The sequence below is a fragment of the Dendropsophus ebraccatus genome, chromosome 9, assembly GCF_027789765.1.
Source record: "Dendropsophus ebraccatus isolate aDenEbr1 chromosome 9, aDenEbr1.pat, whole genome shotgun sequence".
Classification (NCBI taxonomy): domain Eukaryota; kingdom Metazoa; phylum Chordata; class Amphibia; order Anura; family Hylidae; genus Dendropsophus; species Dendropsophus ebraccatus.
In genome coordinates, this window is record NC_091462.1 from 31,071,973 (window position 1) to 31,097,735 (window position 25,763).

Consider the following 25,763-nt stretch of genomic DNA (forward strand, 5'->3'; position numbering starts at 1 on the left):
GTATTTGGCAGCAAGAATACCTATGTAGAGTGCTCTTCTCTAACCGTCATTACTGGAAACCCCAATGGACCCCATTAAGGCTAGTGTGAACAGAGCCAAATGTGTGTGCTGGCAGATCCCTCCCTGGCTGTTTACATCACTGCTTGTAAGTGTCTAAAGATGAGCAAACTTTTCTCAGAGCATTTATTATCAGTTTTCATATTCACTTCATTGAGATGCTAAATTGTAACACCAGCGTCACTGCATTGATCATACAGCTGTATATTATTTACTATATGTGTCAGGTTTGCTCATCTTTTGCACTTTGTCTTCATTCTTCAGAATTGTAATCACCACTGATATTCTTCTGGAAAACACAAGACAAAATACATGTTTGCATGGATTGTCTTCTACAGGCTGTAGACAATGCATCTGCCTTCTATCCTGGCAATCTATATTCACTGTCATCACTGCCTATGACATACCTCCTATACTTCTCTATAGGAACTATGGGGGAGATTTATCAAACTGATGTAAAGTAGAATTGGCTCAGTTGCCCCTAGCAACCAATCAGATTCCACCTCTCATTCCTCACAGACTCTTTGGAAAATGAAAGGTGGAATCTGATTGGTTGCTAGGGGCAACTGGGCCAGTTTCACTTTACACCATGTTTGATAAATCTCCCCCTATATGTATTTTGTCGGTTTTCCAGTATTTTCAATTTTTCAAATCTGCTTAAAGGGAACCTGTCACATTAAAAGTACAGTCCAACCTGTTAATATGTTATAGAAAAAGAGGAGCTGAGCAGATTAATATATAGTTCTATGGGAAATGGATAACTTGTTATTTATTTATGTAAATCTCAACTCATTCTGGGCTAGTCAAGTGGGCGGGCCTACTCAGTGATTGACAGCTCTCTCTATTATTATGAAAATTGTCCTACAAAGCTATATATCAATATGCTTAGCTCCTCCTGCTTTATAGATTAGACTGCATTACTAATCTGACAGGTTTCCTTTAAGTGGTAATCATTATATTTTTTATTATTTTGTTTGTTGATGATATATATATATATATATATATATATATATGTATATATATGTATATATTCATGCATGCAAAAATTGGAACTAAAGCCATATATACCAAAAGCTGCAACCGTCGCCAGTGATGGTGACAGGTGTCTGGCAGCGGCTTATTTCCTCTGCCTCTTGATATAAACATGTACACTGGACTTATATGACAATGCATGCTTGTGATGAATTGGGGAGACATATCTTTTGGCTTAATAAGTGCTTAGCAGAAAACTAATCTGCCCATCCTCCCACTACAGGATTTTAGGAGAAAATGGCAGCTGCCTAATCATAATGATGGATGCAAATAATAATCATGATTATTATTTGCGGCCGCTTTTTCCTGATAAATGCTGTGGGAATATAGCCTAAAGAGCCAATTTCATCTCACTGAGGCTCCGAGAATTAGTTCAGCGCCCGTCTGCCGCCCCATAGACAATAAATGGAGCTCTGGTTGTTCATGCGTACATTATGTCCCTGTTCTCAGAATCCGTGTGGGTCCCAGTGGTTGTTCCCTACTGATCAGCTTGTAATCTTTTCTTCTGTGGACTTTAAGGGGAACTCCCGAGAGAAAAAATATATACTTTTAAATCAACTGGTGCCAGAAAGTTTTACAAATTTGTAAATTACTTCAATTAAAAAAATTGGAAAAAAAAACCTCTTTAAATATTCATCAGCCGCTGTAGGTCCTGCAGGAAGTGGTGTATTCTTTCCAGTCTGACACCTCTGTCCGTAACAGGAAATGTCCAGAGCAGTAGCAAATTCTCATAGAAAATTATCTGCTCCAGACAGATCCTGATACAAACAGAGGTGACAGCAGAGAACACTGTGCCAGACAGGAAAGAATACACCACTTCCTGCAGGACATACAGCAGCTGATAAATACTGGATGATTTTTGAATTGTAGTAATTTACAAATTGTATTAAGTCCTGTTACCAGTTAACATAAAGACCATTTTCTTTCTCCAGAGTACCCCTTAAATAAAATAGGAATACCCTTTTAATAGTGAGATTGAGGGGCAGGTCTTATGGAACATAAACTGAGCTTATTCAGTCTATTATTCACTAAGGCTATGTCCACACTATGTAAGAGACCGACCGTTCTGTGACCTGGCTGGTACTGCAGTAGCGGCCGGATGATCTTTAGCGCCGCAGAGTTCTGTGCGCGCCCTTATCAGAACTCCCCACAGCACACTATGGAGCGTGCGGCCGGAGCCGCTCGCTCCATAGTGTGCACTGACATGGTTTTCTGCGGCTGCTATTCAATGTTTTTTGCAGCGCCACTAGGGATCCCGGCCAGAGTGTATACTATGTGCATACACTCCGGCCGGGATTCCCTCAGAAGGCAGCACTACATAAGTTCTGTGGGAATCATGACCGTTGTAACAACGGCTATGATTCCCACAGAACTTACGTTGTGTGAACATAGCCTAAAGCTGCACCTGCCAATTTTGGTGGGATCAGCTGACCATGCTCAATAGCAAATAGGTGGGAGGTAGGGATGGTCCGAATCTTCCGAGGTTCGTGTTCGTATGAACCCGAACGCTCGGCATCAGATTCCCGCTGTCTGCCCGCTCCGTGCAGCGGGTGGATACAGCGTGAGGACCGCCTGGAAAACTGGGATACAGCCTATGGCTATGGCTGTATCCCAGTTTTCCAGGCGGTCCTCCCGCTGTATCCACCTTCTCCATGGAGCCGCCAGGCAGCGGGAATTATTGCAGAGAGTTCGGGTTCGTACGAACCTGAACCGAATCAGGTTCGGACCATCCCTAGTGGAAGGATTGGGCAGTTGAACTTCAGTGTGCCTAATTCATTCATTTTAAGGGGAGATAAGCCACCGCCAGAGGAGACTGGCAGTAGCCTACTCCTCTGATTCCATTCAGCTCTGCATAGAAGTGTAGGACTAGATCAGGATAGAAAGCTGTGAGTTTAGCATGCTACCTATCACCGTCTAATATCCTATGACTGTCCTTAGGCCTTGTGCTAGTACTTTTGTTAGGTATTGGACTTCAAAGCTGCACAGCTGACACCTGTCACTGTATATCACAATAGATTGTAAAGAGCATTTACAAAAACTATGACACCGGCTTTAATTCCACTTTATGGCATGATGATCCGCATGCTAAAATGATATTTACAAAAAACAAACTTTTATTAAGACTCGACAATCTGACTTTTAAAGGCACGTTATATATCTGCGGAGAGAACTCCCTAAGGGGAAAATGAAGCAAATTATTATTTTCTATGGTTGTTGCTAATTGCTCATTTTGCTTCATTGTTGCTAAGCAGCTGCTTCACTTTAGATGAAACTAGTTGCTTTTATGTAGCACATTGTGTGATGTGAAATAGCCAGATCTCATACCTCATGGTCATCGGCTGCGAGTGCAGGATGGAAGCAGAGTTCTGTTGTTAAGTGGCAGGTTCACATTAAGGATATGTTCACACAACGTCTTTTTTTAGGCAAAATAACATCCGTTGTTTAATGATGATGGAAGTAAATAATAATCATGTATATTATTGACGGTCATCATTGTGAAATAACGGTCATTATTTTGACAGTAACGGCTGTTATTTAGCATAAAAAGAGGTTGTGCAAACAAAACCTAAAATAGGTATAGAGCGCGGACGTTTTTATAATCTAATCATCAGATTCCACCTTTAATTCCTCACAGACTCTTTGGAAAATGAAAGGTGAAATCTGATTGGTTGCTAAGGGCAACTGAGACAATTCTACTTTACACCATGTTCGATAAATCTCCCCCACTAAGTATCTCTATGTAATCCTGTACTTGCTTATCAAAAGTTATACTTTATTGGTAGCTTAAATGGATTGTCCAGAATTAGAAAAACATACTGTAGCTTCTTTTTTTTTTCAGAAAGAGCGCCACTCTTGTCTCCTGGTTGTGTGTGGTATTGCAGCTCAGCTCCATTGAATTGAATGGAGTCAAGTTGTAATAACACACAACCTGAGGACAGTGGTGGTGCTGTTTGTGTAAAAAACAACAAAAACAAAACAAAAAAACAATGTTTCTCTAATCTGGAATAACCCCTTTAAAAAGTATCTCCAACTGTTTTCTATTGTTTGCGTTATGCATCCTATTTGATAGACTATTTCAAATATTCCAATAATAAGACATTCAATATGTGCATGGTTTTCCAGATATATACATTGTGATATATGTATATATTACAGTTTGTCACCTCACTGCCATATACTTTGCTTATCACGCTTCACAGACCATTCTGTATTATATGCAGAGACATCTGAAGTCAATAAAAATTACCAATCAGCAAAAAAAAAAAAACAACACAGCGATGTCAGATGCTGGGAGAAAATAATACCATCAGCCGTCTTGTGTTTTGTTTTTTTGGTTATTAATTTATTATGTCATTTTAGGGAACAACTACAGAGACTGAGATGAGAAAAAGGAAATCGAGCTGTTACCAGGTATCTATGGATCTGTTAGAAGATCCCGTGGCCATGAGGCAGAGAGCTTTGAGTGTTGCCAGTATTTTGACGAATACCATGGAGGGTAAGTTGTACCTCAATAAATGAGAGTTAATGGACAGAAGAGTTTCCATAGACTGGAGGTTATTATTTATATGTATAATATATGGCAGATTTATTTCTATTTGCAGTATGTAGGAATACAGTATATGACCAGTATATGACCATGTTCCCACTGTGTTAGTTGAGTAATTACTACATGATTACTACGGAACTTACGTAGTGGTACCTTCTAAGGAATCTCGGCCGGAGTGTATACAGATAGCATGACATGTCAGTTTTCTGCGGACGCTATTCAATGAATAGGCCGCATGCTCCATTGTGTGCAGCGGGGAATTCGGATGCAGACGCACACTGATGCGCCCGCATCCAAATTCAGCGGCATTGAAGATCATCAAGCCAGTACTGCAGTAACGGCTGGGGTGATCTTCTCAGACACCGGTCGTTCTGTGACCCGGTTGGTCACGGAATAGCTGGTGTCTTACCACGTGTGAACATAACCTATATACATTTATTTATGTATACTACAGCAGTATTATTTGCAGTAGTAGTAGTAGTAGTATTTACAATCTATAGTTCTAGTCTATCCATCCGCAGCATATGGCAGAATTATTTATGTGGTATTACGTAACTGCAGTAGCGGATTACAATAGGTCCATTTCAGGCGGTAGACGGGGGCCCTGAGCTCCCGAGGGGCCCATGGCCACCCAAACAGACTTATGTTCAGTCATGATTTGCATTAAAATCGCAGCTTTTTACCACAATTTTGCACAAATCAGGGAAAAACTGCAGCCAGGAGACAATGCAGTAACATTAGAGAATATATTGAAGGACCTTATCATGTGACAATGATGTCACCACAGGTCCTTTACAGTCTGCATTATGGAGGAAAAAGACTTAAGTTAGTGCCGCCATAGTTACAGTGGGTTGGAGGGGCCCAAGCTTGGTGAACAGCCCAGGGCCCATAGTAACGTTAATCCGCCCCTGCGTAACTGACGTACATGATGCAGCGTAGACAAAGCATCCTCACCTTTGTAGAATCATAAAATATACAGATGTGTATAGATATGATGTACATACAGTGGAACCACTATAAGTGACCACTTCTCTATGAGAAGACAATGTCTTTACTCAGGGCAGATTTCCTGTGAAAAATTTTCATATTCATTATATACTATGCATACTATCCATCTTTTTTAAGAAGACCCCCCCACCCCCACCCCAGAATGATGGTAAGAACACCAATAAGAAATAACACACCATTTCCTTTTGTTTCCCAGAACTTGAGGAGTCCAGACAGAAGTGTCCACCATGTTGGTACAAGTTTGCAAACACGTTCCTGATCTGGGATTGTACTCCTCACTGGCTGAAGATAAAGCACGTTGTGAAATTAGTTGTGATGGATCCCTTTGTGGATCTAGCCATAACAATCTGCATCGTTTTGAACACACTATTCATGGCTATGGAGCATTACCCAATGACTGAAGAGTTTAACTACGTCCTCTCCGCTGGTAACTTGGTAAGTCAGATCTGCTTTTATCTGTTTAGACACTATCGGGGAGATTTATCAAACATGGTGTAAAGTGAAACTGGCTCAGTTGCCCCAAGCAACCAATCAGATTTCACCTTTCATTTTCGAAAGAGTCTGTGAGGAATGAAAGGTGGAATCTGATTGGTTGCTAGGGGCAACTGAGCCAGTTTCACTTTACATCAGTTTGATCCCCCTTTATGGCTATGTTCTCATTTTTGAAACATATAAGGGATCATGATCATTATTAGTGCCCGTCTAATTAACAAGACAGCCGCCTTTACCCGATAGGTTGTCAAAGAGGGAACTTAAGGCCCTATTACACAAGACGATTATCGTCCGTATTCGTCCGATATCGGCCCTTATGGCCAATAATCTTCCTGTGTAATGGAAGGCAACGATCAGCAGATATAAACGATGTCGGCTGATCGTTGGTGTAATTTGTCTTTCAACATGTTGAATGACAAATGACTAATATAGCAGCAATCTGCTGCCGTCCCTCCATGAAATAAGAGGGGCAGTAACAGACTGCTGCTATCTGCTGTGGACTGCCTTGACAATCTAGTGATCCCCCGGGCAGCCCGGGCAGTTCCTGTTCTAATGGAGTGGTGGACAAATGCTTCTCCTTTTATTGTCTATGGGTATGGCGATAGCTGACTGTTAATATAAATCAGGCAGAGGTGCATTGGAAATCCTATTCTTGAGAATTTTGCAGAATCCCAGTGATCAGACTCCCCTCCTGTTTGTAGGGGATAAGTGTTAACCCCTCCAAGCCTCTCAAATGGTTCATTCCTCATCTGATCACTTGGCTTCTTACACTGGGCCACCATCAGCCTGGATATATATGTACGATGTATGTATATATATATATATATATATATATATATATATATATATATATATATATATTCTAGCATTTCTAAACGGTAAAAGTTCAGCTTTTCGTGATGAGCCAGCAGAGCTACAGCCGTACAAAGAGCCAGTGGTAGAAAGCAAATAAGATTAAGTTCTTAGTGCCTATTACTTCATGCAAACTTGTACTGTGCTAATGAGAGAGAAGGATTAGATGCAGCAATGTTATAACAAGATCAGTTTCATTATCTTGGAAAATAATGACTGTGGGCTGAATAGCCATATGTACTTCAGGAAAGTTACACCAAGAACCTTAAGGCTATGTTCGTTTACCCAGTGTATAAACAACGTTGTTGGCCGTTGTTTGCCGTGTAAAACAATATATTAATATTAATTAATATAATACTAATATTAATAATTAATATTACCATATCTGCCACAGGAACATCATTTTATTTTATTTGGATTGCGGGCACATTTGGGTGTGCTGGTAATCCAATTAACCATTGCAGTCCATAAAATGTACGGCCGTTAGAATGGCCATACATTGTGTGGACAGAGCGTGAGACATAAATTGCTCCTGTCTTCCCCATACACCATAGATTGCTCTTGTCTCCCCATATACAACAGATTGCTCCAGTCTCCCCTATACACCACAGATTGCTCCAGTCTTCCCCATACACCATAGATTGTTCCAGTCTCCCCCATACACCATAGATTGCTCCAGTCTCCCCCATACACCATAGATTGCTCCAGTATCTCCTATACACCACAGATTGCTCCAGTATCTCCTATACACCACAGATTGCTCCAGTCTTCCCCATACACCATAGATTGCTCCAGTCTCCCCCATACTCCATAGATTGCTCCAGTATCCCCCATACACCATAGATTGCTCCGATCTCCCATATACACCATAGATTGCTCCGATCTTCCATATACACCATAGATTGCTCCATTCTCCCCCATACACCATAGATTGCTCCGATCTCCCATATACACCATAGATTGCTCCAGTCTCCCCCATATACCATAGATTGCTCCAATCTCCCATATACACCATAGATTGCTCCAATCTCCCATATACACCATAGATTGTTCCAATCTCCCCCATACACCATCGATTGCTCCAATCTCCCATATACACCATTGATTGCTCCGATCTTCCATATACACCATAGATTGCTCCATTCTCCCCCATACACCATTGATTGCTCCAATCTCCCATATACACTATAGATTGCTCCAATCTCCCATATACACCATAGATTGCTCCAATCTCCCATATACACCATAGATTGCTCCAATCTCTAATATATACACTATCGATTGCTCCAGTCTTCCCCATACACCATAGATTGCTCCAGCCCCCTCCATACACCATCGATTGCTCCAGTAACCCCCCCCCCCCCCCCCCCCCCCCATATATCATCGATTGCTCCAGTCTCCTCCATACATCATAAATTTGCTCTTGTCTCCCCATACACCATAGAAGTCGATGTGATCTCTCTGGTTCTGTCAGGATCCTTTGGTGTTCGTTGTTGCCTAAACGCAAATGTGATTTTAGCCTTCCATATCGTTCTTCTGGAAGCTCTGTATAAGAGCATGACGTCTTCCATTGTGATCACAATCCTAAGACATTGAGAACTATTTACGGTAAACAAAAAGCAATCCTGAGAAGCAATTAACAAAATGTTCTCACAATGAGAAGTAGTTGGGTGAAACAAAATAATTGTTTGGGCCTTGTCTGGCGTCATGCCGGCATATTGAAGGCTGATGTAAAGAAAGGTAATTGGGAAGAAATTATTTTAAAAGCCAAGTTTGTCATTTGTGTGGACTAGCAGGGTGGCGTGCTGTGAAGAAGGATGATCACAATGAAAGATGTGCTAGATCTAAACTACAAGAAACAAAAAGACACAGAAAGTTTGAAGATTATGTCTAAAAATAAAACTCTTACGGATCATGCACTGAGCTGTGTTACTGAGCTTCACAACATGGCGCCCATATTCATACAGAGTGTTTAGGCACTGGACAGCCTGACTCTTCAGCAATGTGCTATCCCCAGACGACTCCACACCAGAGTCAGGCTATGTTCACACACCATTAAAATGACAGCCCTTTTTAATGGCGGACGTCATTTAACTGCAAATTACAGCTGTTGTGATATAAACACGGATGTTATTGGCCATTAAATGATGCCAGTCCAATGAAAACGGCAGTCATTGTGATGGTGTGTGAACATAGCCTTAATTTGCTATACGTTCATTACTGTAACTATAACAGTAAAATTATCACATGACCATGATATTCATCATTCAGAAGTAAATGAAAGCTACATAAGTGGATGCTGTTATATAAAAACTTTTGACATGTCCCAGAGACAAGTTAAAATTTTTAGGTTTTTTTTCTTTGTTGGGTTCTGGCCACCACTAATTGTGAAAACCTTCTGTTTTAAATGATTATAAGCTGTTATTGAGCCCCCTCCATGATGTACAGCTATTTCTCATTCTTTCAATATCAGGGGGCAGGGCCAGAGCTGGATTTGTTGCCAGTAGTGCACATGCATGGACTTACTTTATCTTACTTTTCTGGCCAATTACAGCACAGCACATACTCCACTCTGTCATACAATGACAGTGCTGGAGAGAGTGCACTGGACTGAACAGGCTGGCACTGTGCTGAGCTAATTTTTTACACAGTACCATACTAGCATATGGGGGGGGGTTAGGGTGTAAGGAGTTTCCTGATGCACCAAGTTTGCAAGGTTCTGTGTGAGCCGAAAAAAAAAGATAACAACAGCAAAGCCAGTAACAGCAAGGAAAGGGTTACACTGAGGGCGGGTTCACACTGTTTTTGCAATCCATTTTTTGCAAAAACAGATGCAAAAAAAAGGATGCATTTGTATGCATCCATTTTGATCTGTTTTTTCATTGACTTCCATTATAATATAAAAAAACGGATCTGTTTTTTTTAACAGACATAAAAATGTTTTTGTGTACGTTAAAAAAAAGGATCCTTTTTTTTTATAATGTAAGTCAATGGAAAAACGGATCAAAACGGATGCACACAAATGCATCTGTTTTTCATCTGTTTTTTTTTGCAAAATACAGATGAAAAAAAGGATTGCAAAAACGTAGTGTGAACTCAGCGTAAGCAGTGAGCTGCTATTGTTGCTTTTGTTCCTGATAGGCTAATAGAAGGGGGGTGAATTATACTGTAGACACACAAAAGGTTCACAGGCATTTACACAAGAAAAAGCTGCCCAGAGATTTATAGGTGGTCACAGATGAGAAGGAAGCTTTGATTTATCTTTGAGGATCAGTGTGGATAATCTTCAGCAGGTAGACTGGCTCAGCTTTTAGGTATACAGCACAGGTTCCCTAATGCACAGAGCATATGGTAAACCCCATCCCCATCACCTGTGTCACTTCCTGATCTGTTACAAGAGACAGATTTCCCTTAACAACAGGGAGTGGGCAGAAGATTGAAAAGAAGGGAGACACCTAGTGGATAAGAATTCACATGTGTTTTTTCAGGTGTAAGGAGTCGTTTTTGGTTCATTTGAAGTTGTTTGTAATGGAAAGGTCCATTTAGGTAACATTTTATATCAGTGACATGACCACATGACGTCTCTAATACAATAATTACGTTTGTGACAATTTTCATTCTAAACATAATCAAAAATAAAACTTTGTGACTATATAAAAAATAGACAAATAGCAGGGTTTCTAAAGGATTTGTAAAAAAAAAAAAAAGTAATGAAAAATTCAATGAAGTCTAAAATTGTTTAAAATTCTAAAAATAGAATCAGAATAATATAGAACTTGCCTGGGTGCTATCATTGAAGCGCTGAATGTAAATTGTAATGCACAAGGGCTTTTAATGTTCTAGGTAATTCTCTGTCCATCTACAAGTAATGACCGGTAAATCAGACTAATGAGATCTATTTCCATTTACCGTAGGTCTTTACTGGGATCTTCACAGCGGAAATGGTTTTTAAGCTGATTGCCCTCGATCCATACTATTATTTTCAAGAAGGTTGGAACATTTTCGATGGTATCATAGTGAGCCTCAGTTTGATGGAGTTGGGTCTTGCTAATGTGGAAGGATTATCGGTGCTGAGGTCGTTCAGATTGGTATGAAAAATACTTTTTACTATACAGTAGCCTCATCGCCCATAAATATATCACATTAGGCAATTTTATATACTGTATAAATGTACAATGTACTATGAGTATATTATACTGTTCCTTAGTGTAATCTTCCTTCATTGTGGTAGTGTCCCGAATTTCCTTATGTTCTATATACCTGAAAATGGCATCTTCCACTCTTTATTTGAATAGAATATTTCTACAGTATTGATGCAGTACATTAGAATGAAGGTGTCTAAAATATTTTTACTTTCATCTTTATAGCTCCGTGTCTTCAAATTGGCAAAATCATGGCCAACCCTGAACATGCTGATCAAGATCATCGGTAACTCGGTGGGAGCTTTGGGTAACCTGACCTTGGTGTTGGCCATCATAGTGTTCATCTTTGCCGTGGTCGGCATGCAGCTGTTTGGTAAAAGTTACAAGGAATGCGTCTGTAAAATCTCTGATGACTGTGAACTTCCTCGCTGGCACATGAACGACTTCTTCCACTCCTTTCTGATTGTGTTCCGAGTGCTATGTGGAGAATGGATCGAGACTATGTGGGACTGTATGGAGGTGGCGGGACAATCTATGTGCCTCCTGGTGTTCATGTTAGTCATGGTGATTGGGAATCTTGTGGTGAGTACAGTGTGTAACATTTACTAACTAGGGCCGGGTTCACACTACGTATAACACTGGCCGTTCTGTATATGGTTCGGCCGTATATGTATATGCTCCGGACGGGATTCCATTCATTCAAATGCAACAAATGTTTTGCATTAATCATGGTCGTTGTTGCAAATTGCAACAACCATGATTTATGTAAAACATACGTTGTGTGAACATAGCCTAAACTTGGGTCTCTAAACAATACCAGAGGAAACTCAATCTACACTGCCCATTACTTGCTTTTCAGCTTTCTATTAACGTCACTCCCCCACCAGCTGAAGATCCATAGACTATATTAAAGTGATTATTCATGTACTTTGGTTAAGGCCCTATTACACAGAAAGGTTATCGACTGTATTCGTGTTCATTGAAGGCATTCGTGCAATTCTTGTAATAGAAGGCAACGATCAACCGACTGAACGATGTTGGCAGATTGTTCCTGTCGTTTATCTTTCAACATATTGAAAGACAAACAACTATGATAGCAGCAATCTGCTGCCATCGCTCTGTGGAATAGGAGTAGCAGTAGCAGACCTCTGCTATCTGCTATGGGCTGCCCGGATGATCTAGCGATCACCCGGGCAGCCCCCCCCCCCCCTGCACCTTCCCGTGGCTCCCCCTGTACTCACCCACTCGCTGCCGACGCGTGTAATACCAGCGGCAGGGAGAGGGGAAAGAGGAGAAAACGAGCGCTGGCAGCACTTGTTTGCTTTTTAGAGATGAGTGAACCGGGTTCGGGTTCGAGTCCATCCGAACACGAACTTTCGGCATTTGATAAGCGGGGGCTGCTGAACTTGGATAAAGCTCTAAGGTTGTCTGGAAAACATGGATACAGCCAATGACTATATCCATGTTTTCCACATAGCCTTAGGGCTTTATCCAACTTCAGCAGCCCCCGCTAATCAAATGCCGAAAGTTCGGGTTCGGATGGACTCGAGCATGCTGGAGGTTTGCTCATCTCTATTGCTTTTCTATGCCACTCCGTGTAATAGGGGCTTTAGGGAGAGGGAAGTAATTAGTTGTCAGAAACTGGTTTTGTCAAAAGGATTCAGCATGTTTAAATCCAGTTGTTGAGTCCTTGCCTCCATCTACATCCACCATCGGTGGAGATACGGGAAGCCATATCCACTCATTAAATGGTTGGCCATCCCCCTGAAATCAGCGGGTTTGTCTGACATTAAAGTCATCCCCTTTAGACTAGGTTTACACTGCGTTTTTGCCGTCTAATGGATCAGTTTTTAAATGTTTAGTATTAATGTACAGAAAAACATGGTGAACCACGTTTTTGTGTACATTCAAAAAAAATTGTGTCATGTAAGTCAATGAAAAACGGATCTTGACGGAGGGCATATAACTGCATCCGTCTTTCAATCCGTTTTTCATCCCTTTTTTTCATAAAAAGGATATGTTAAACATCCAGCAAAAATGAAGTGTGACCCTAGCCTTACTCTTGCTTCATTTAATTTCGCATCCGAGCGCGACCACATCAGAACTCCCCACTGCACACTATGGAGCACGCGTTCGGAGCCGCTCGCTCCATAGTGTGCACTGACAGGGTTTTCTACGGCCGCTATTCACTCCGGCCGGGATTCCATAGACGGCAACGTCACATATATTTTCTTATTTATCACGCCCATTGTCGCAATCGGCAACAACGGCCGTAGTTTTATGAAAATATACATGTGTGAACATAGCCTTATTCTGTATTTTGGACCTACTCCTGGTTTTGATAAAAATCTGTACCAAGATAGAACCCAAAATACTGTGTACAATCCCAGCCATATACACTCACTGATAAGGAGTTCTAAAACAAGGCATATGGAGTTTAGTCTTCCGGCTACCACTATTATGTTTCCATAGGGCACATGAGATGAGATCAGTTATTTTATTGGATATTCCTCCATAAATTCTTAATATATGTATTGTCTCGTCCAGATTCTAGACTGTCAGCATATCATTTTATACAGAACTAGGTTATTTTTAAATATTGTAATATCTATTTTTATCAAAGCCTCCGTTCCATAAGAGCAGTAGCCTTGAAGTCAATGACTAACATGTACTAGGTGGTTGACTGTGTTACGTGTTCTCGAGGGTTTGGTGTAACCTTTATATAAGATCTTAACCGCTCATCTTTTTATACACCGCTTAGGTTTTGAATTTGTTCCTGGCCTTGTTGCTGAGTTCATTTAGTTCCGACAACCTCACAGCTACAGACGATGACAATGAGATGAACAATCTCCAGATTGCTGTGGGAAGGATACAAAGGGGAATAGATTTTGTCAAAAAAACGGTCCGCGAATGCCTCCAAAAAGCCTTTGTAAAGAAACAGAAATCTCTAGATGAAATCAAACCACTCGAGGAGCTTCACAACCGAAAGGAAAGTTGTCTATATAACCATAACGCAGTCGATATAAATAAAGACCTAGATTATCACAAAGGTGGGAATGGAACTACCAGTGGAGTGGGCAGCAGCGTGGAGAAGTACATTATCGACGAGAGTGATTACATGTCATTCATACATAATCCCAGCCTCACCGTCACCGTCCCTATCGCTGTCGGGGAATCTGACTTTGAGAATCTTAATACAGAAGATTTCAGCAGTGAATCCGATCTTGAAGAAAGTAAAGAGGTAAGGAAATGTTTTTTTAGCCTATATGTTGACAAGAATTTTATATTATTTTAAAGTCTACATCTTCCCGGACAATAAATAACATGGGTTTAATAATACTTAGATGGCAGTAATATTGTCTTCATTTTTTTTTTTTTTTTTTTTTTTTTGGGGGGGGGGGGGGGTTGCATTTATTTGAATTGCATTTTATTGATGGGAAAATACTCAGTGTTGTTGAATTACATGATTAAATTGGCACCACCACTGAATTGTAAATTGTAAATTGTAAATGGTGTTTGGCCTTTAAGAGGTTGGCCACCTTTAATTAACATTTTTGTAAACTTTATAACTGTGTTTATCATATACCTTGTATGCCGCGTCCTGTCTGCAGCCAGGTTCTCTTTAATAATGTATCTCCTCCCCCCATGTGCTGGCTAGACGGCTTCCCCATCCACATAATGGCATCCTACAGAGGAGCATGTGACAGACACAAAACACTCTGCTTCCTCCATACACTGCTCTCAAGCAAAGAGTAAGGTGTAGTGGAGGAGCTAGTTCCCTCTGACTTTGTGATGGCACAACTAAGGCTATGGTTTTTAATTAAAAAAAATCAATTGTGTCTGTCCTAAGGATCAATTGTGCCATTATTGTTGGTAAAAAATTTTTTATCTGCCAGTGCTGAAAGGACTTTTCATTCTACATTCCCTCAGGTGGGATCATAGGCCTATAAATCTGATGTTCTGCTGGATAGGAATGTGGGACATGACGTTTGGTCTTTTGTTCCAAATGTGCAAATTGTATCAGGGTTTTTTTTGTTAATAGGTATGTTATGCCATAGGTTTTAAGTTTACGTGTATATTGTACCAGGCCTTTTTAGTTTATAGGTTTGTTGTGCCAAGGTTTTTAGTTTATATCATTATGTTGAACCAGGCTCTTCTTAGTTCTTAGTTTTTGTTCTTAATTTGCAAGTGTTTTATTTCTTTAGTATTGTGTATCAAGCTTTGTTAGCTTGTGAGTGTGCTGTGCCAAGTTTTTATTATTATTATTATTATTATTATTATTGTATGTTTAGTTTATAGGTACATTATTCAGTGGGTTTCTAGTTTATTGGTATCTTATGCTAGTTACATTATTATTATTATTATTATTATTATTATTATTATTATTATATATTTAGTTTATAGGTACATTATGCAGTGGGTTTGTAGTTTATTGATATCTAATGCTAGTTACATTATTATTATTATTATTATTATTATTATTATTATTATTATTATTGTTATATATTTAGTTTATAGGTACATTATGCAATGAGTTTCTAGTTTATTAGTATGTTATGCCAGGCTATTATTATTATTATTATTATTATTATTGTATATTTAATTTATAGGTACATTATGCAATGGGTTTCTAGTTTATTAGTATGTTATGCCAGATTATTATTATTATTATTATTATTGTATATTTAATTTATAGGTGCATTATGCAATGGGTTTCTAGTTTATTGATATGTTATGCCAGATCTTATTATTATTGTTGTTTCAGGGTTTTTTTCACAGCCGCAGAAAACCCTGTCAGTGGTCACTATGGAGCGAGCGGCTCCGGCCGCACGCTCCATAGTGTGCAGTGGGGAGTTCTGATGTGGGCGTGCACGGATGCGCCCTCATCAGAACTCAGCGGCGCTAAAGATCATTGGGATGATCTTTCCTGAGGCCGGACGTTTGATCTTTTCTGAGACCAGCCGGCCTCTTTTCTGAGACCCGGCCGGGTCACGGAACGGACGGTCTCTTACCAAATATGAACATAGCCTAAGAAATTAAATTTCGACTTCCCTAAAAATATTAATTCCCATCTCCAAACACCCAGGAATATGTATATTTTTATTTTAGTTGTTTTTCTTTTATTATCACACTATAAATACATTTAGATTCCAAATACATTGGATTGTTTATATTGGTATTAAAGAAGAAATTATCTCATGTTTACCAACAATAAGAAAACATTGTAAAATTATTATTTTTTTTTTAATCTAGGGATATGTTTTCCATTGTATTTAATTATTTCTTTCTCTGTCAAAATAGCAAAAAAATGTCTTTGAGTGACTGCCAAAATAGTCCTATTCAGTTAAAATAACGAAAGAGTTTTGTAGAGACCCATATTCTATATCGGTTACAGAAGGAAAGCACTAAAGTGGAGCCCCTATAAACATATTATAGGGTTGCAATGTCAGAAATTTCTGTATGTAATATTACTGGTAATCTTCCCTTTAGAAACAGGAACTATTCCAATAACCCTGCAGGGATATGGAGAATTGAAATGATTCTTTGCTTTCCTGCAGGCATCGCTTATATTAGGATCTTACATTTCTTCAAACTATTTATTTAGATTGCTAATACATGACCATACTAAAAGGATTTTATTTTTTTTTTATTTATTTTGTTTTATATAAAAATAAGCTTCCCAAATAAAAAATATGTTGGGTAACTCCCAACGTAATGTCAATACGCTAAACAAAGACCAATGTGATGTCATGTCTCCTGATCCCTTTACCACAGAAGTTACCAGCGGGTCTTGGAGGGAAAAAATATTAATATACCAATATACATAATTTCATATAAGGATCAGATTTCTATTTTCGAAAAAAAAATTGAGACTGATTACAAAGTGGGAGATTTATCAAACATGGTGTAAAGTGAAACTGTCTCAGTTGCCTCTAGCAACCAATCAGATTCCACCTTTCATTTTCCAAAGAGTCTGTGAGGAATGAAAGGTGGAATCTGATTGGTTGCTAGGGGCAACTGAGCCAGTTTCACTTTACACCAGTTTGATAAATCTCCCCGAATGTGTCTCCCTATTGGGAATTAACTTTTATTTGTAGGGAAGCCTTGTAGTGAAGGTTCAATTTCCCTGAAGTGCCACCGCAGGGGGAATGGGGTGTAATACAGTGCCCAATCAAATCAATTGGCTCCGTAATGCAGGACATGACAGGTCCTCCAGAACAAGGGACGCTCTTTATAACTGCACACCATCCTCTCGCCAAGAGATGTAGATTATAAATAGAGAATTTTGGCCAGAAGGCCAAGTGCTCTATCTCATAACTCCCAACAGTGTATGTAATTGGTTTTATAAATTGGAGCACCCCTTTAAGTTTGAGTGCTTGGCGCTGAAGGCCATGTCAGGAAATCTATTATATTGTTGAAATATATAAAAGAATAATCTTGTGGTTAGAAGAAAATAATGAATCATTAATGAAAAATTGATTTTCTTCAATCTCTTAAGTTTATTTTATATTCAACCAATTAATCTTTCTGTTGTTGTCTTAGATGTGATTATTTTTGCTGCTTAATATTGTCTGAAAAGAAAGAGGAAATGATTTGTAAATGTTCTTATCGTATCGAAATACAATTTTTCATAATTTTTTTTACCTTAATGCATCAACACTGGCATGTGGATGCCAGTGGCACTGTCCATTTTTTGAATTGTGGCCTAGTTCCCACGCATGGCGCCGGTCTTCTCCCAAGCAACGGCCCACACCGGCGTACTGGGGGAAGGCCCGCCACCTCCCAGCGTGACAGAACCCCCTATCCTCTGTGACATGGCTCCATTGGAATCAATCGAGTCGCGTCACAGAGGGGAGGGTAAATAGCGCCACACTGGGGCCAGTGGGCCTACCCCAGTGCTCAAGGGGAACATAGCAGAGTGTGGGAACGGGTAATTAAAAAAAAGGACTACGGCACCGGCATCCCCATGCTGGCAACAATCCGTTAAGGTAAAAATAAAAGCGCAGCGATGTACCTAGTGGTACATTCGCTTTAAGATTAATATGTGATCAAGTGACAAAGGGTGAAGATTCAACGGAAAAAAAAATCTCAACTAATGCTAACCACACTAACATTTCTTCACCAAAAAAAGAAACAAACATATCAAAACAAATAGAAACCGTATAGATGTATATACAATTCTGTTGATAACTGCTTCCAAGGAGATATGGCAAAAAAAAATCTGCCCTTTTTTTGCTAAATAAATTGCAAGTCTATGAACAAGTGAATAAAAAAATGTGTAATTGTGCAGGCATAGCTAAGTACTATACATAGATGAAATGGCGTGTCCACAAATTAAATCCCTGAGGGCCATATGTGGCCCTTGAGATTCCAATTATTCTTAAAGGTGTTCTAGATAAATTACAACATTGGTTGGATTCCAACCAATTGAAGTGGAGCTGCAGTTTTAGCTATTAAGCCATATTCACACATTCCGTAAATGTACCTGTAATTATGGACATATTTAGGGTACATTGATTCGTAGTCACTCTGCCCGTAGTCATACGGATCTGAAATAGATGCCGTTTTATGGAACCACATTATTTAATTGTGACACAGATTCACCCATAGAAGTCTATGAGAGCGTCCGTAATTTTTGTGGAGCTGTAATTTTTACAAAAGATACGTCTGTAATGTCCGTAAAAAAATGGATCACCTTAATTAAACTTTCAGTAGTCTTAACAGTGGCAAATAGTCCCATGTTTTGTATGTGCTCTTCTCACTCCAGGGAAGAATACATGTTACAGGTCAATTTGGTGACTAAAACATGGATGATGTGGACTCATGAAAGGTGATTTATCAAACCTGGTGTAAAGTGAAACTGGCTCAGTTGCCCCTGGCAACCAATCAGATTCCACCTTTCAATTTTTCAAAGAGTCTGTGAGGAATGAAAGGTGAAATCTTATTGGTTGCTAGGGGCAACAGAGCCAGTTTCACTTTACACCATGTTTGATAAATCTCCCCCATGGAGCCTACGTAAAAAGTACTAACATATTATCATAAATCTCCACACTCATCACAACTATTTGCATGATGTCAAATTAAAAAATAATAATAAAAAGTTACAACTAGTTTAGAACTAAATTAAAAATACAATACTTGAATTTCTACCCTAAATATTTAGCAGTTTATGTATAACAGTGCACGTTGTAGCATATGAAACAATTAAAACTTAATGATAACTAAAAATTCTTCATGCACATGTTTAACATAAATAAATCTGACATCAAGATAGGTTAAAGGGGAATCCCATCTGAAGAAGTCATAATTGTGATGTCCTGACCAGTGAGACCCCCACCAATCCAGAGATCCTTGGTGACAATGCAACGGTGGTGAATTTAGGGAAAAGTTTATATGTTTATTTTTTTCAGGTTCCAACTTTTTAAAGAATCAGCCCTCTATTTTCTTTTCTTGTTTTTCTATATTGGGGCCCTGGCAGCAAGCTAGCAATGTACTAACCAGTTGGTTCCCGCTGCATTATTCCTACGCTTTGACACTATTCAGGTCCTGCTGGTGCCGGCTTTGACTGTCCCAAGGATATTTTGCTTTTGAAGAGCCAGAAGTTACTGACTTCTATGCATCTGTATATGAGCGTTAATAGAGATGTATATAAGACATGACCTCCAGTCCATGTAGCCTCGGGAAAGTCAGAGGAGAAGTCACCTGGGCATCAGCGGGACATGAAAAGTGTCAGAGCAAGGGAGTAACACTTTGCCATGGGAATGCGATGGGCTCAGATGTACATGTAGATGTACACTTGCTGCTAAGTCCCCAATAAAAAAAAAACTGCTGACAATTAAATGCTAAATAAAACTAATGTTTATACATTGAAAATGTCATGGTATGTATAGATAATTTAACAACACACTTTTTTTTATCTGAATGTGGGATTAATTTCCATGCTCCTATAGCATGTATAGAAAAGATATGTTATCTGTTTTGTTAGTAGCATGGTGGCTCAATGGTTAGCACTGTTTCCTTGCAGCGCTGAAGTCCCTGGAATCCAATTTGGTCAAGGACAACATCTCCATGGAGTTCACCCTGAACGTACTAGATAAAGCAATTAGAATGTGAGCCTTTATGAGGACAGGATCATCGGAATAGAGACCATCTCTGCTGTACATTTTCTGGTTATCACTTCAAGTTCTAACATGAGTTATGAGATTTAGTTAAAAAAAACAAAAAAAAAACAGTTATGTTAACAAGCAGATTAGTTGCTAAAATAACGGCTTATACAGGTTAGGGGTATTGTTAATTTTATCTTTTTTTTTTTTTTTGTGCTTGCCCTTTTTTTTTTCCACTTCTCACAGGGGTAAAATCAAGCAGAAGCTACCGAGAATGCAACTCCGGTGCTTTTAAACAAGGCAGCGCAACATGTCACCACGTTTCCTAAGGTTAAACCAAACGATATCTGATTCCGATTAATTTTGATTGGCTTGCATGCAAATCAGCTGTGTCCCTTGCCTGTCCATTGCAATCCAATACGAAACATGCACAGCTACTAGGCTTAGGCTGAGTCATGTGACTCCCTTCACAGCATGGTCTGCCGAGACTGGCCGATACAGATGTTGTACTAAAACGATAAATGTTTGACTTCATTTTTATATTTTCTTTTAACTTCCTTCAGCATTTGTAATGCATGCTCTAAACCTATACCGTTTACAAATCACAAATGTAAAGTAAAAAATGGAGCATGCACCATTTTGAATGTTACTTAGTCCATAAGAACAATGGTTTGATAATATGTTTCTTTCTTCGCACAATGACGATGAAATATGTATGAAAAAGTTGTATTTAAAGAGGTTGAGAACTAGTAAAAAAAAATAAGGAACAAAGCAGTAAACTGTTCATAGACATAATGGGGGGAGTTATTAAAAGGTTTCTGGTCTCAAAAAGTCTAAATATTTAGCAAAAATTGATGATCCTCCCCCCTATTTAGACCACCTTCTAAAAAAGTGGGCAAGGCTTACTACAAAGGAGGCGGAGCCTTCTGTACTATAACTTATCCCTTCAAATTGAAATCTATATCAACATTTCAAAGTCTGATCTCTCCGATTTACTCAGGGGGTTATCCTAGATTAGAAAAAGCACCACTACTTTCTTACATAAATAGCACCACCCCCAATCCTCAGGTTGTGTATGGTATTAAAATTCACTTCCATTCACTTCAATGGAACTGAACTGCAAACCCACACCCAACCTAAGCATAGGAGAGGTGCTGTTTCTCCCGGCTTATTATCAGCGGGCCTTACCGATCAAAGCTTGTGACAGTGCCCTTTTAAGACCAGCTATTAAAAACCAGTCTTAATAAATTCCCCCAATAGGTGGTTTGTAAAAATTTCATCCGAAAGGGTGCCAGGTGATTTTTTTATTTACATATGCGAATCCATATCCATACAGACTACCATTGAGCCAGACCATGCAACTGCTATGGGGTCCCTGGAGTGGTGAGAACCTATGAATTGGACAAGCATTTGTAAACAAAGACCCCACCTGTAATTCTGTATGCTGCGGGGGGCTGCAAGTTCAACAAAGATTATATTGGGCAATGGGAGCATGTCTAGTGTTCTGTTATTCAAGGGGGATTTCAAGTCAAGCCTATCTGATCAGTGGTACTGATCCGCTGTTTGCCAGAACCATAGCTCAGGTATACACTGAGAGACAGAAGCATTGAAGTGAAAGGGAACTAAGCTGCAGTTGCTTATTATGTCCACTACATACTGTATGGAGCTGTCTGTTTCGGCGTGACTGACAAAAAACTGATCAGCAGTTGTTGGCACCCCATTGATCTGATATTGATGACCTATCCTAAGGATAGATTATCAGCAAGTTTTAACTAGTGAACCCTTTTAAGTCTAAGACCTCATTTAGATGGTGTAGTGTACCTTTCGGAAAACCCAAACTTAGAGTACAGTAGGGATCTATGGTGCTGTAAGTTGATTCTAAAAAAACACTTTAAACCGTCAGATTTTATTTATTTATTTTTTACGTAATGAAGATGTTTTTGATGTTTTGTTGATTTATTTTACCAACTATTCTCAGTGGATATAATTTTTTTTTAAAGACAGAAAAGGAATTTCTGGGGACTTTTTGAGAATGTCTTTGAACTCTGTGTACATCTGACTTCTGTAATGGGGCTAAAGTATTATGGACCAACCTGCCACCAATCAGTTCACTAGGAAATAATGACATCATTAAGGCAAGACTGTTCACTGATCCTTTCCTCTGTGATGTCACTGCTTTTTAAAATACTCCATTATGAATGGAACAGTGGTCAAGCACGTCTCTCCATTTAAAGACCATAAGACTGTCACAGATAGCTTAGCGCCATGCTCTGCTTCTCTTGAGGAGTCTTATAGCCTTTGAAGCGAATATACCAAATTTTTTGTTTTTCACATGAGTAGACCGGCACTGGCTTGGCGATACCGATGTCGCTGCCCTATTTTTGAACCATGAGATGGTTTCTGCACACGGCGCCAGTCTGTTACCAAGCGCTGGTCCAGCATGAAGCACTGGGGTGGGCAGTGTGACGTTCTGCCCTCCCCTCTGTGATGCAGCTCTATTAGAATCAATGGGGGGGGATCGTCACACTGGGTTTGGTGGGCTTGCCTCCATTGCTTTATGCCCGGGCAGCGCTCGATAATACACCAATGCCGTGTGCGCAGTTCAAAAAATGACCATGTCACCAGCCGAGTCGGTGCCGGTCTATTCATGTGAAAAACAAAAAACAACGTACCTAGTGGTACATTCACTTCAAATAGAGCTGCAGCACTTTCTTGACCACCACTCCATTTAATGGGGGATATGGAACCCTTGATCTCATGATCAGTTATGGTGCCAGAAGTAGGACCCCCATGATCAGGAACTTATCCCCTATCGTATGCATAAGTAATAGGTTTCTATTATGGGAAAAACGAATGGTGCGTTTACACAGGCAGATTTATCTGACAGATCTTTGAAGCCAAAACCAGGAACAGACTATAAACAGGGAACGGGTCATAAAGGAAAGATTGAGATTTCTCCTCTTTTCAAATCCATTCTTGGCTTTGGCTTCCAAAATCTGTCAGATAAATCTGCCTGTGTAAACGCACCATTATTTAATGCAATAAATCAGACTTGCTGATCAGGTTGACTTCTATATGCATTAAGTCCACTGCACCTGTATAATAAACAGGTATATGGCACATGCACAGGAGTCGATCTACTGCAAGTCAAATGAAAAATACTGACTTCCTCTTTATCTTAGTCATCTGTTTCTTTATAAATGAACAATTAACATTTTATTTTCACTGAAGTATAAATGTGTCATATTGCTTTGAGCATCAGGATAATTTAGCACTTGACCTGTTGACCTCCTGTAAAAAAATTTCTGGAATGTTATTCTTTATTAACACTTTTTTTTCTTTTGATGCCTTGTCTCCTTTATAACTTTTGCTTATGGCTACAGCATTGTGGCAGAGTTTGTTATTCTGTGGAAATGATGGAAGCATTACAAATTGTTAAAGTTATGTAAAGGTTATTGACAACAAAGTTATATAACTCATTCTTTTGGTACAAGCTACTGTAGGATAGACATCATCGAGAGACAGTAACTGTAGTGTACCTAGTTTTACTATTTTGCATACAAACCAGGAAGTAGTTTTCCTTGCAATACCACTCCTAACCACATGGCGAGCTGTTGTAAGAAAACTTGTCTATAAGCGGTACATAAAATGAGCTGCAGCTGTATAAAACAATAACATTCAGAAAAAAAAACACATTTACCATCTGGTTTTAGAAATGTTTAATGTAATGATGACTAAAGATGAGCGAACCGGGTTCGGGTTTGAGTCGATCCGAACCCGAACGTTCGGTATTTGATTAGCTGGGACTGCTGAACTATATCCATGATTTCCACATAACCTTAGGGCTTTATCCAACTTCAGCAGCCACTGCTAATCAAATGCCGAAAGTTCGGGTTCGGATCGACTCGAGCATGCTCCAGGTTCGCTCATCTCTAATGATGACCATGGGATGACCACACTAACTGAGTTTAACACCTAAATGGTCAGTCCATTAATAGATATTCCATATGAATGAGTTTTCTTAAATTGTCCCTGTCATTGACAAGCTAATTTTTGAGCTTTCACTGCTGTTAATCAGCCTCTGAAAGTCAACTCAATGGTCACAGCTATTTCTTATTCTCTTCATTTCAAGGCCTGGATCCAGAGCTAGGCTGTTTGCCAGTAGTACACACATAGGTTCCTCCTTTCCCTTACTTATCTGTCCAGTCATAGAATAGCACCTAGTTCTTATTTCTATGCCATGATATAGTGCTGGTAAAAGTGCATTGAACTGACCAGACTAGCTTTGAGCTGGGGGATCATTTACAGTAAACAACTATAGATGTCACATGGAGGAGAGAAGGTGTTATTGATACACTGAGTTCTACACAGGGTTAATACATAATCCTCAAATACAGTGGATGACAACTATAGGGGGAGGGATCCATAATGTTAAAAGGCTCATCTTTTTCCTGTTTGCAAACATGTATGCTTCCATCATTCTCTATATTACATTTGCTACCTATCAGCACCGCCATTAATGATGTTATACATTACACAGTAATAACATTACACCAGATCAGAGAATGCGGACTGTGTATGCTACCAGATAAACTACTGTGATATAGAACGGTACTCATACTTGTCTCACAATGACCAATTCCCCAGGCAAATTAAAAAATGAATGCAAATTAAAAAATGTTGCCATCCCAAAGTGGCCAACATGCAATGCACACGATCCCTGGTGCCTAAAATTGTGACCTGCTATTGCAGCAATATCCATAAGTATGACTATCGGGTTGACAAGTAGTTTGAAAATGCACAGTGACCATGGGTGCATTATAAGAGATGGATGCAATTGCTTGAAATATTATAGTGTTCCTTTATAATAACTGATGATTTATATATGTTTCTATGCATTACATTGCATAGTTATTATTACGTTGCAGATAAAATTCTTGTTTTATTGTCTTAATGGAAATATATTAGGTTTGTACATTATGTAAATTAAGTCCAATGTAAAAGTGGTGTATAATAAATATAGTACAAATATATGAAATAAAAAATACATAGATATTACTGACACAAAAGCTAAAAAAAAAAAAAACTAATGTAAGTATGGACTATAAACAAAAGGTAAGGCTTAGCCGATAATAGGCTATCATTTTATAAATGGTTAAAAACATAATAAGATAATAAAAAATATGAATATTGTCCAGTAGAATAGACTTGTTATTGGTGAGAGGTTTGTTAATTCTTCTCTCTTTCTTACTGCGGGAATTTATCTGTAGAAGCTGAACCTAACCAGTTCATCTGAAGGGAGCACGGTGGATATTAGACCCCCTGGGGTAGTGGTGGAAGGAGAAGGAGAGCTGGTGGATTTAGAACCAGAGGAGGCTCTGGAGCCAGATGCCTGCTTCACAGACGGTGAGTGGGAGAACATTGCTCATTAAAGGCTGTACGTGCAGCGTCTTGCTTGGCAGTAGGCCTACACAGCCAGATTATATAATGAGATGAACTTCTAAAGTTCCCGGTAAATCATGAAAGCGC

At 39.3% G+C, this 25,763-nt stretch overlaps 1 protein-coding gene across 2 annotated transcripts in view; it reads left to right on the forward strand.

The window, feature by feature from the left end:
- LOC138800816 (sodium channel protein type 2 subunit alpha-like) overlaps positions 1 to 25,763 on the forward strand; it is a 180,589-nt gene that overhangs the window by 120,009 nt on the left and 34,817 nt on the right. For both annotated transcript variants that reach the window (XM_069982869.1, XM_069982868.1), the window contains 6 exons: positions 4,450 to 4,585; positions 5,841 to 6,079; positions 10,903 to 11,076; positions 11,356 to 11,712; positions 13,892 to 14,371; positions 25,505 to 25,640. In XM_069982869.1, the coding sequence (XP_069838970.1) occupies positions 4,450 to 4,585; positions 5,841 to 6,079; positions 10,903 to 11,076; positions 11,356 to 11,712; positions 13,892 to 14,371; positions 25,505 to 25,640 (1,522 nt within the window). The remainder of the gene's footprint in view (positions 1 to 4,449; positions 4,586 to 5,840; positions 6,080 to 10,902; positions 11,077 to 11,355; positions 11,713 to 13,891; positions 14,372 to 25,504; positions 25,641 to 25,763) is intronic.